We start from the raw sequence: 11,753 nt of genomic DNA, 5'->3' as shown, positions 1-11,753 counted from the left end.
CATATGTAGAGGTGTTGTTTGCTGACACACAGTGCTGGTTGGGCAAATGTGTGACTCTTATCAGTATGTTAAGGACGGTCATGGGGTTGGGGGGCTGGTGGTGTAGCACAGGAAGCTGAATCTGCTTGCTAACTCCTGATTCTGTGATATTGAGCTGGTCACTTACCACCAGCATGTGTCACCTTCAAAATGGAGATGATGATGATGATTTAAAAGCCTGCCTCAGGCAAATGGACAGAACTAGAGAACGCCATCCTAAATGAGGTAACCCAGACCCACAAAAACAAATATAATACATACTCACTCATAAGTGGATACCAGACATAAAGCAAAGGACAACCAGCCTACAGGCCACAACCCCAGAGAACCTAGGTAACAAAGAGAACTCTAAGAGAGACATATGTATCTGCCTAGGAAGGGGGAAAAGACAAGATCTCCTGAGCAAATTGGGATCATGGGGGGCAAGGGAGAGGGAGGATAGAAAAGGGGAGGAGGGAAAGGGAGTGGGGAAAATGTATAGCTCAAAAGAATGATAATAAAAAATACATTAAAAATCTGCCTCATTAAGGTGTAGTAGGGCTTGACTGAGCTATAACTCAAATAGCTGTCTGGCCTAGCCCTCCCTTCCTAGCTTGAGAACACCTCCGGCAAGGAAGACTGGTGATCCTGTAATCAGGCCCTTATATTCCCTCCCCTTCCTCGTGTCACCTCTGCCTCGAAAATGAAGGCTGCCTGGTTGTAAAAATTGTAAGAATAAGGGGTGGGGCACTCCCAGAATCTCCCCCATTGTCCTTGTGCCCCACAGTCCACTGTCCCCCATCACACAACTCCATGCCCAGAGTCATCCTAGCTAGGCACCTTTTAGAGGGAGGTCCATGGACCAACAGCCTCAACACCCCCAGGCTTCACTGGAAGTGCAGATTCTGGGGCCCACTCCAGCCTGCTGAGCCAGACTCCCTGAGGAGGCAGCAATCCACTCTAATAGGTCTCAAGAACTCTCGTGTCTTATGAGTGTGGGAACAGGACTCTACCTTGTCTGACGAGGTTGCTGTGTGAGCCTGCAAGCCCCGCATCCAATGTGAAAGTAGGCTAGGTTGAGAGAATTGGACTCTACCCATGTGACCACAGGCTATGTTCTCACCTTACTGACCTAGAAGGAGACAAAGCAGGTGGCATTCTCTGAAGTGTGGGAAGGTGACCCCTATCTGTGGTGTTCAGCCTGGCTGACAGAAGCCAGATTCCAGAGGCTCTGCCAAGTGTGGACTTCTAGCCCTCTAAGGAAGATGGAGCCTGAAGACTACAGCAAACAGCCCAGCCAGGAACCTGACATCTAGTCTCCATCTTGGTAAAGGGTCTGAGGGAACTGTCAGGACAAGTTGTCCACTGTGAGAGCCTTGCCAGGCCACAGCCCCTCTTCCAATTGCTGGGTACATGGAGCCTGAGGGGCTCCCCCCACATGAGGCCTCCCAGGTTCTTCCTCCAGGCTGGGACTCCCTTCTTCCTGTCACCCACAGAACTCAGGCTTTCCCATGAGGAAAATCACATCACCAGCCAGACTGACCCAACCCTACACTATTCTCTTTCCCTAGTGCTACCAGCCCCTCACCACCGCTGAAATTGGCCTCCATTCTATAGAAGATGATCGTGAGTCTACAATGAGGTTGTCAAGCTGAGGATGTCCCATTCTTCTGTCCTTCGTGTGGAGCCCAGTTCCCATCACTGCCAATTCCAGTGCTGCCTCGTGGACCATGGATGAAGCCATGGTATACCACCCTCATGTTAGAGCAAGGCCCCATGGGATCTGACCTTCAAATGGTTAACCGGGAAGCATGTTAGCTGGGTCCCCCAGTTCCCAGCAGTCCCTGGCCGCAGTATTGTGGTTTCACGGTCCATGGCTCAGCACAGACATGCTGTGAAGACGCTTGAAGTTTCATGTTTGTCTTAAAAGTTTTCACTTGGCACCTCGCCACTCCCTGGGGAACTGGGGAGCCTGCAGGGGCCTCAGTCAAGGTGCTCACTGCTAGGAGGTGCTCACTATGGGGACAGAGCCTGGAGGCCCCTGTGTGACAGCAGAGGGAAACCAGGCCTCACCAACTCCTGCTACCCCTGCATGGATGACTCTGACTGCCACATTTCCACTAAGAATAGAAAACCAGTCCTCTGGGGTCAGCCAGGCTCAATGTCCTGCAGGCTTCAAGATGACCTGCCCTGCCCATTGTATGGCTAAGGCCAGAATCCCTAAGCCTGTCCCTAAAAGGGGCCATGATGACTAGCCAAGTGGAGAGAATCTAGAAAGGCACCTGATCCTGACCCCATTCCACAGCCCCCTTCCCTCCACTAAAGATATCCATTCCCCAGTGCAAACAACACACCTAGTACCTATGTGGGCTTGTTTCCCTGGCCCCCAGCATTGACTTTTGGCTTCAAACTCCCTTCTCTGATTCATCTGACTTTCTAACTAGCCATGACCCTGGGCAGGCATAGTTAGTGCCCTCTGTGTTTAAGGGAAGGTAAACAGGGGAAGAACTGGGGAAGCCAGGGTTCTGCTCCAGCAGTCAGAGCCCCAATATCAGCTGATGGGGAACTCCCTGACTCCCAGGAGCCCACATGGGTGCTAGGCAAGGGCACAGAATGAAAACAGCCAAAGCTGAGCAATAGCCTCTGATGTAGGAAGGAAACTGGTGATTAGTTGCTGTTGATGATTTGAGAGTTACTCAACCTCTCTGAGCCTCACTTACCAGTAACAGAAGAAAGACACCAAATTGGAAAGCTGTTTGTGGCCATCTTTACTCTAGTATACCAAATAAGGAAGACTGGCCCAGAGTAGGTGTTCAGCAAAGAGCAATGGAAACTAAATTAGGGATCTTTGTTGTCATGATCCTTCTCATTCTGTTAAACAAGGACAGGAAGTCAGAGAGGTTTGGCAACTTGCTCAGAGTCACACAAGATATGTACACCATTGGCTTTCTGAATCACTAGCTCCTACATGAGTCCTCAAGTGTCAGCCTGCCTGAGGAAAATCCTCCCAAGACTTAGTGTCTGAGAGTCACTCTCTCAGAGTGCAAGCAATGAGGGCCCAGGACAAGAGGTGCCCCCTGTCTAGATAAAGGTGTTTCGGTAAAATCACCAGACCTGGCATCTGACCTGTCACCTGAGGACCATGTTGGAAACACCCAGTTTCCGGGGGATGCATGCAGTACTGGAAGTAAACTAATGGAAAGCTTAGAATAAAGCACCCCCCTCCATGGCTGCCTTGTAAATCAGACCCTGCTTAGAATATGGCCTCTATTCCCTGCAGATTCAAGCACTGCCTCCTGGGTGAGGCCATTTATACCTCTGGATCAGTTACCCTCCTTGTTCTCCCTCCTCAGCCTCACATCTGCCCACAAGAGAAGATGCTGAACAATTTTATTTCCCAGCCTCCCAGGGCCCATCAGGGAAGGGGGTCAGGCTTCTTAACTGGGTTCTTAACCAAGGCATTTTATGCCCTCTCCCAGCCAGCCAAACTGTAGGTTTACCATTTGTTTTGCTCTACAGAAACAAGTGGAGGTCAGAATAATCAAGCCCCTTTCCCCAAGTCATGCAGTATGACAGAGATGCAGGAGGCAGGGGCTGAAGAGTTCCGGCTTGGTCCTCAGGCCCAAGAGACCTCTGTAGCAGTGGGCATGCTTGGCTGCCCCTGTATCTCCTATCTCTTGGGGAGCCCCATCCGGGCACTGAATAAGATAAGACAGAACCCCATGTGCTTCCTAACCACAACCGAAGCCTCTGGGGGCACACGGGAAGCAGGCTGTTCATCCTGTAGCTATGACACCAGCCCTGCCCTGCCCCCACCTTAAGCCAAACCCTAGGGCAACTTCAATAGAGTAAGCCAGCAAGCCCTAATGGGAGATCAGGTAGGGAGAGCCTCAGCCTGCCTGAGTGAATCTCTTTGGTCATGTTCTGCTCATGCTGCAGAGTAGGCATGAAGCCCCTTTCTCAATACATGACCTCATGGACAAGCGCCTGTTAAAGGTGTCCACCCACCTAGTTAATGCTGCAGATGAGGAGCATTCTCTAAAGCCTCCCAGGTACAGGCCCCAGTCTCCATCCTGTCCTGGCACCACATCCAAAAAGCAGCCCTTGTCATTCCTCCTTTGCAGAGAGGGAAACTGAAGTTCAGTCTGACTAGACAGTACAGAGAAGTGCTGAGAGATGAGCCAGGACTCTAGGAGCTCCTGAGGTGGCTGGTGGGGAGTTGGGGGGATCAGGAAGCTGGCTTACTCTGTCTGACCTTGTTGCACCCCTCACCTGCTGCAACCCGAACTGACTCCACTCTCACAGCAACAGGGGCTGCCTCCTCAGGCTAGGTCAGAGTCCTGGACACCGGCCGCCAGGGACTGTCCTCTCTGGATTGTCCCCACTGCTCAGGTCCATTCCACGTTGGACTCGATGGGAGGAACCGGCCCAGCTCCACGCTAGTTCACCACTTTCATGCCATTAGGATGGGGTGGATGGCCGGCCATACTCCCAGTGCTGTGGCCATCAGGGAGGACATTGTGACTGAGAAACCAGGTCTGGAGGACAGCAGCAACACTCTTCTTGCAGGAACGCCTATTTTTCCAGTCCACATCCAGCAGGGCATGGTGACAGTGACTGAGAAGGGCCAAGTATCGCTTGGGGTAAGTCATGAGACTCGATTTGCAATTTAACCTTCCCAAGCCTCAGGTCCCTCAACTGTACATGGGGACCTGACTAATCTTAGCCAATTGGGTTTTTCATATATAGTTGCTGTCCCAACTCCTAGCCTCAGTTTCTCCACCAGTTAGCTGGGGACTTAGACAGACTTGGAGATGACTTGAAGATAGGATAGCCGAAGTACGGGGGAACCCCCTCAGGGCTGTTCCAGGGCCAAAGAAGGGTCACTTCCTTCCGTGCCAGCGGTTGTCAGTCACCTCTGGGTGGCCCCCTCCCGGGTGCAGTGGCGCCAGGATTTCCTCCGCGGACCTGTGACTCTCTGCACTCCAGGCCTCGCGGGCCCACGGCTGCACGTGGGGCTGCCCCAGCCTAGCCTTCCTTCGTGATCCTTCTCCTTCCTGGAGTTTTTCCGGCCCTAGCGTGGGCCTGGCGATTCCAGGGCAGAGGTGACGGATGCTCTGTTCCCAGAGGTCGCGCAGCTGGAAGGGCGGCCTTAGGACCCCGCAGTTCAGAGTCCCCTAGGGGGCGTGGCAGGGAGGGTGCTATTTAAAGGTCGGGCGCCGCCCCCTCGCGGCCGGCAGGAGCGGCGCTGCAGCGGCCCGGCCTCGGCGGGCTGGACCCGGCCGGCTGCGCGAACGATGTGCCAAGGAGCCGGGCAGCGACGGCGCTGAGCCAGGTAGGGGCAGCGGACGGCGGCAGTGCCTGGGGAGCTGGGACTGGATCCTCCCTCGGTCTCTAGCTCTCCCCGGGAAGGGCTCAGATGGGTGTTCCCATTTGACAGCTGGGAAAATCAAGGCCGGAAGTCCTGGACGTGCCTAGGAGCACACAGCCAAGCAAGCAGACTAGGGTTTGAATTCAAATCTCCCCAAGGCGAACATGGACTTTCCACACCACCGCTGTTGTCTTTGGAGGGGATACCCCAGTGCTCTTTGGAGAGACTTGAAGCCTACTTTCTTTATGGATGATAGATGGGAGGGACCCCCACTACACCTCCACCCTGACATTCTGCATCAAAACCACATTCCATTGGGTTAAGGTCTGGTTCCCCTGAGATGTGGGATGTCTCCAGAACGGGCTGCCCTAGTGATTCACTGCCCTGTGAACCTTGAAGCTGCTCTCCCAGGCCCCCTTTGCCAGTAAGTCCGAGCAGACTGAGAGCACTACCGCCCACTGTGCTCCTGGGCAACTTAGGAGGGAAGTCTTAGCAGTTGCTTTGGAGACCAAGGGGCTGGATTCTGATCCTGACTCTTCTACTTACTGTACAAGTGGCTTTGGGTAAGTCATTTCTCGTGTTCTGGGAGAGAGTTCTACAGAGGACCAGCGGGGTCTGCACTGCCAGAGACCACAGCACTAAGGAGCCGTAGATCTGCATGAGTTCCAGTGCCAGCACATCTAGGGCCTGGGGATCAGGCTCTTCACCTTCCTGGGCCTCAGTTTTCTAGACTGTGAATGGGAATTATAGCAACTACCTCACTTGTACTTGTGAAGATTAAAAGATTAAAAGACCTGAGATCAGTCAAGTGCTTAGAAAAATGTGTAACCTCCTTGCATAGTAGGGGTTGTCTTATTTTGATTATAGAATTGCCCGCCCCCCATCTCTGTCTGTCTGTCTGTCCCTCTCTCTCTGTCACACACAGAGACACACACAAGCACATACACAGCTATTCTTTGACACTTTTCCATGTCAGAATCCAGCCACTTGCCTGCAGACCCAGGACCTGTCCTAGGACACCTCAGTGCTACTGGTCCCTGTACCAACTGGGAAGGACACTATAGTGTCCCAGTACTGTCCTGGCCACGCCCCACCTGATCATCCCCTTGGTTAAGGGTGGCCAGTGGTGGAATGGACACTGGTGTGTGCCACAGATGGCAGATGAGTCACCCAGGTGGGAGAGGTAACAGAACTTGCCCTGAGGACCAGACTAGCTAGCGGTGGAGCTTGACTGTGAGCCTGGTCCTCTCTGTGAGAGACTGAAGTCCTCAGATGCTGGGGAGAAGGCTCAGCATGGGGGCTTCTTTTTACCATAATTCTGTGGTGCAGTGGGGACTGTCCCTCCTGGATGTGCAGAAGCCTCGTGTGGGGTAGAACAGATTTGGCAGAGGAGGGAGAGATAGAGGTCCTGGACATCTCCACCTTAACCCCGGGTCCTGATGTCCTTACTGCAGCCAAACTTCTGCCCTCACTCAGTCACTTGTTCCTTGAGAGAGCTTTAGTGAGCATCTACTTAAGGAATGAAACAAAAGATAAATGGGTTTGCAAATGGGTGTGGGGGAAATGCTACACACCCAGAGAGAGTGAGAGCATTCTGGGTAGAGGGAGCAGCAAGGCAGAGCCCCAGGCAGGCAAAAAGGTACTGGGGTGTGAATGAGGAGATTGCTGAGGAGAAGGAGCTGATGGAAAGGAAAGAGGGTGAAACCTGGACACTCCTGGAGATTTCAGGAGTGACTGGTAAGATCTGAATGTGATTTTTGAAAAGCCACTGACAGCCATGTATGGGACTGATTGGCCAGCACTGGAGGAAAGCAAGAACACAGAGAGTGGATTCGGCTATTGCAGTGAAGGTGGGCAGCTTTGAACCTGGTAGGATAGAGAAGGAAAGGGACAAGGAGACAGGGAGTTGGGGGACCTCCCCCTCACCTGCATTCCACATGGGAGACTCAAATGCTAGTGTACTATCTGGCTGCCCTGTGTCATGAGGTCAATCCCCGGGGGAACTTTCATTTCAAGGGGTGGGAAACATAGTGGAGTGTGCCCTGTCCAAAGCTTTGCAACTGTGAGATTCTGAAGAACACAGGCCAGCCCTGGGGAACCAGAGACGGCTTCCTGGGGGACATGGCATCTAAGCCAAGCTCCACAGGGTGGGGAGGTATTTAGCCATGAAGAGGGGCAAAAGAAGGGAAGACTCGGGCAATGAAAGGTACCCAGAGGTCCAAAGGAAATACATGTGCTCAGGACCTGCAGAGAGAGGGCAGGTGGGAGACAAGAGCTGGCCCAGAGGGGGCCGGCTCCCTAAGGCCCCGGAGATGAAGGAAGGCCAGGGGTTTTCATTTAGCTCTGAGTATGCTAATGTTAAGCAGGTGGGGACTGCTTTTGAACCAAAAGAACAAAATTTCCTGTGAACTCGCAGTCTGCAGTGAAAGGAGGGTGCTGTGGGGCAGGGTTGGGCCCTGGGGGAGCCAGGAAGGAGAGTTGAAAGGGCCAAACTGGCCGCTGCGTGTCTCAGCAAGATGAAGGCATAGCAGCCACTGGGTTGAGACTCATTACCAGTTAGTTCTGACAGTCAAAGTAGCCGGTGAAGGCCTAAAAATCTCTCCCACAGACACCTTCAGAGTGGCAACTTGCATTTTGTACTGAGCACCCACTGTGGGGACCTTCAAGTGTAAGGGTGAAGGGCACATACCCAGGGGTCTAAGCCTGCCACTTAGCTGTGTTCTCTTAGGTGTGTGTATGGCTTCATCTTTCTGAGCCTCGGCTTTGTTTTGGTTTGGGTTTTGTTGTTTGTTTGTTAGTTCCCTTCTATAAAATGAGAAGTGTAAGAAAATGGAACTGAGTCCTTGTGAGGATTGAAAGAGTTAGTGATGTCAGGTTTGATTGTGGAGGTGTAACGCACTGTGACACTTTCATAGAGTATGTCTCATTTGTCCTCAACAAAACTTGACATGGTTGTCATTTTCCTCTGGAAACAAAGTCAGAGAGATGTGACTTGTATAAGGCCACACAGTGGGCACCTAGGGGAGTTGAGAGTGCTGCCAGGGGTTTCTCTCGGAGTCCTGTGGTCCGTCCTTGTAAGTACACAGTGTCCAAACTGTGATCTCTTCGGCCCACTGTCTCATCACTACTTCCCAGCACAGAGTTTGATGTGAGATGATATTCAGTATGGAAGTAACTGGAATCAGTTATTCGTTAATTAATTAAATACATAGGCTGTCTGTCTCCTCAGCACATGGCTCAAGTACACTGGGATTCACCCCGCTAAAGGTCTCTGGGGTCCTCATGGGCTCCTACCCTGGCTCTTACACTGCCATGGGCCTGGGGCCTTGGGCAGCCATAACCTTCAGTGAAAGTAGAGGGCTGGCAGCCTGCTGGGGTGGGGCTTCCTGTCAGTGCCCTGGCCAGCCCCGAACAATGACAAGGTCTGAAAATTCCAACCAAAAGCAAAAGGTCAACATGGAAGGAGAGTGAAACATTCCATGTGGGGCCTATGGACCGAGGACAGGGCCTGCCTGGAGCCTGGAGGGAAGTGCTTGAGGCCTGTCTCCCTCCAGCCAGCCCTACTCCAGGGTCCCTTTACCTCCTAAGCATCCCTAATTTTAGCACCCCTAATTTCCTTCTACCAAGTTGACCTTTATAATTCTTTTAAAACTACATTTTATTTATTTGAAGGAAGGGGGTGCATTGTAGAGGATAGTGAAGCCCAGGAGTCAGTACTCTCCTTCCACCATGTGGGTCCCAAGATCAAATTCAGGTAGACCTTCAGGCATGATGGCAATGGCCTTTACCCCTGAGCTATCTCAGTGGCCTCAGGTTGCCTTAGGTAAGCCTAAAGCCAATGCAGCGTCATACAGTGCTTTAAAAAGTCTTGCTTCCCCTGAGTAATGACTCATCTTGGCCTCAAAGTCATAGTCCCTGGCCCCTACCTCAGCCTCTAAAGTTCTAGGACACCACAACTCTCAGCTCCCTGAGTTGTGAAGCCCATATGCTTCCAGCTCTTAGCTGGAGCCTAGAATCCTCGAGGGAGGGCACGCGGGTGCTGCTAGCAGTGGAGACGACAGAGACCTCACCTTTCCTCTTTCCTCTCCACCCTAGGCAGAGCCATGAGCCACCAGATCCTGCTACTCCTGGCCATGCTGACCCTGGGCCTGGCTATCTCTCAGCACCGAGACCAAATGCCCTGTAGGACGGTAAGACACCGTGCAGGCAGAGTAAGGGGTCCTAACCCATCCTTGTTGGGGAGAGGGTGTCCCACAGCCCAGCACAGGAGCAAAGGTTAGAAGACACAGAAAAGGTTAGAGTTTTGCCTTGGTATTTGTTGAGCATACAGTAGACTGTTCAGAAACCTGCTTACCCAACAGTCTTGTTCTCTTTTTATAGAAGGAAATCTGAGGTTTGGGGAGGCTAACCAAGATCATTCAGTTAGGGACAGTGGGAACCACTGTTTCTGTATTCCCCAAGCTGCCCCTGTTATAGGCAATTAGTTTTCTGGGGACTACTGGGGTAAAGGAGCTAGGAAGAGACAAGCTGGGAGAGGCTCATCTGTACTGATCCTCCTGGGCACAGGTCCCCTCCCCGACTGGGCCCCTCACTCATTACAGCCACATCAAATGCCCAGGAAGCCTCCCCTTGACTATGCTGGCTGACTCCTTCAGCAGCTCCCTCTTCTGGCTTCATGACCTCCACCCATCTCCATGCTGAGCAGACTTGGGGTGGTGCATCCCCAAGGCTGTCTTACCTGGCAGACCAAGAGCGCCTTTGGAGGCAGAGGGCAGGCTTGACTTACTTCCAAGCCAAGCAGATGCTAAAGACATTGTGACCCTGCGAGGTGCAGGCAAACGACTCTTTAGGTCAGCGATTCTCGAGCTGTGGGTCATGACCCCCAAAAGGGGTGCATACCAGATATCCTGCATGTCAGACATTTACATTACAATTCATAATAGTAGCAAAATTACAGATATGAAGTAGCAACAAAAATAACGTTTATGGTTGGAGTCACCACAACATGAGGAACTATATTAAAGGGTCACAGCATTAGGAAGGTTGAGAACCACTGTTCTAGGACACTTGCAAAGCAGGGCTGGAGATAGGACAGGCAGCCACCAACTGCACTTGGGTACAGAATGGACAGCTGCTTAAAGAGGCCAGAAGCACCAACAGCCACCTGCCAGAAGCCCTTTTCTGGGGTCTGTGTGCCCTGCTGTGGACACCATTTCTTCCTTGGAGGCCTCCTGAGAGTCTCACAACCCAGAATAATGGGAGGAAAGGCTTCAGACATCACCAAATGCCCAGAGACTTGGGAGGACTGAGGCCCTATAAAGTGAAGAGTTTTGAGCCCAACAGAGGGCATGGAGCAGGGACTCTCTGAGAAGCCTGAGATGGTAGACAGGAAAGGACTTTCTGAACCATCACAGGAAATTCTGTACACACAGCAGCGGCAGCAGATAGACATGTGACCCTGAGGATCTCAAGGGTAGAAGTGACAGAGTCAAAATTCAAACCCAGCTCCCCCTGTGCTGTTCATGGCCAGTGCCTCTCCTTACACAGTTTCCTCCTGTGTGTCGATGGGAGGTGGAGTTGGGTGGCACGTCCTTTCCCCCATCAGGGAGAAAGCAGAGCAGTGGCTGACACAGCAGAGTGAGGAGGGATGCTAAACCGTAGCCAAGGCCCATCACCTGTCATCTCTGAACCAGAGACTCCCAGCAGTCAGTCAGAGCTTGGAGTTAAGGGGAGAGAGGGTACAGAGATCAGGGAACCCCCTGTCCTTCACACTCCTCTGAAGTCTGGACTGGATCGGAGATGGGCACCAGAAGACATAGGTAGCAGGAGATGCGGGCCCCTGCAGGACCTGACAGCCTCTGGCCATGCCAACTCCTGTCATGGTTCCGGGAGAGCCTTTGCTCATCTAGAGGGGAGTGGACATGGGTGTGGGCTTACATGGAAGACAGTGGCATGTGCACTGCAAGTGAAGGGTGAATAGTGATGGTGGTGTTTGTCCAGTCAGCCTGGGTACCTGAGCCACTGAAAGCCCAGCTTACACAAAAAGAAACTCATACTAGCATTGGGTTCATCTTGTTTCTGCTTATAGCAGGGTGGTCCTGGGTGCTAGGTGGCAAGTAGGTATCTAATTTCTGTGGGTAGCCATGAGGGGTGTTGCTGGCTCTCCTAGAACCTCAATTGGCAGCTTTTCCTAGAGGTATAGAGCTATTCAAGGTACTTTATGCAGTAGGCATCCACACAGGTGTCCATGGTCAGACAGTGCCCAGCTTTACCCCTCGCCTCGGGGTCTTCAGGAGGAGCCTCGGAGCTAGGCCAGGCAGGGATCACAGGCTTGTATTTCTTCCCTGCTACCTCAGTCTCTGGA

The 11,753-nt window shown here is 52.4% G+C and overlaps 1 protein-coding gene across 1 annotated transcript; it reads left to right on the top strand.

The window, feature by feature from the left end:
* Positions 1-9,492: 9,492 nt before the first annotated feature.
* On the top strand, positions 9,493-11,017 carry LOC118238489 (transforming growth factor beta activator LRRC32-like). Its single transcript, XM_035441633.1, has 2 exons — positions 9,493-9,579; positions 10,937-11,017. The coding sequence occupies exons 1-2, from the start codon at positions 9,493-9,495 to the stop codon at positions 11,015-11,017; spliced, it is 168 nt and encodes a 55-aa protein (XP_035297524.1).
* Positions 11,018-11,753: the final 736 nt, after the last annotated feature.

Source organism: Cricetulus griseus, chromosome 3, assembly GCF_003668045.3.
Source record: "Cricetulus griseus strain 17A/GY chromosome 3, alternate assembly CriGri-PICRH-1.0, whole genome shotgun sequence".
NCBI classification, from domain to species: domain Eukaryota; kingdom Metazoa; phylum Chordata; class Mammalia; order Rodentia; family Cricetidae; genus Cricetulus; species Cricetulus griseus.
This window is presented reverse-complemented; position numbering and strand designations above follow the sequence as displayed.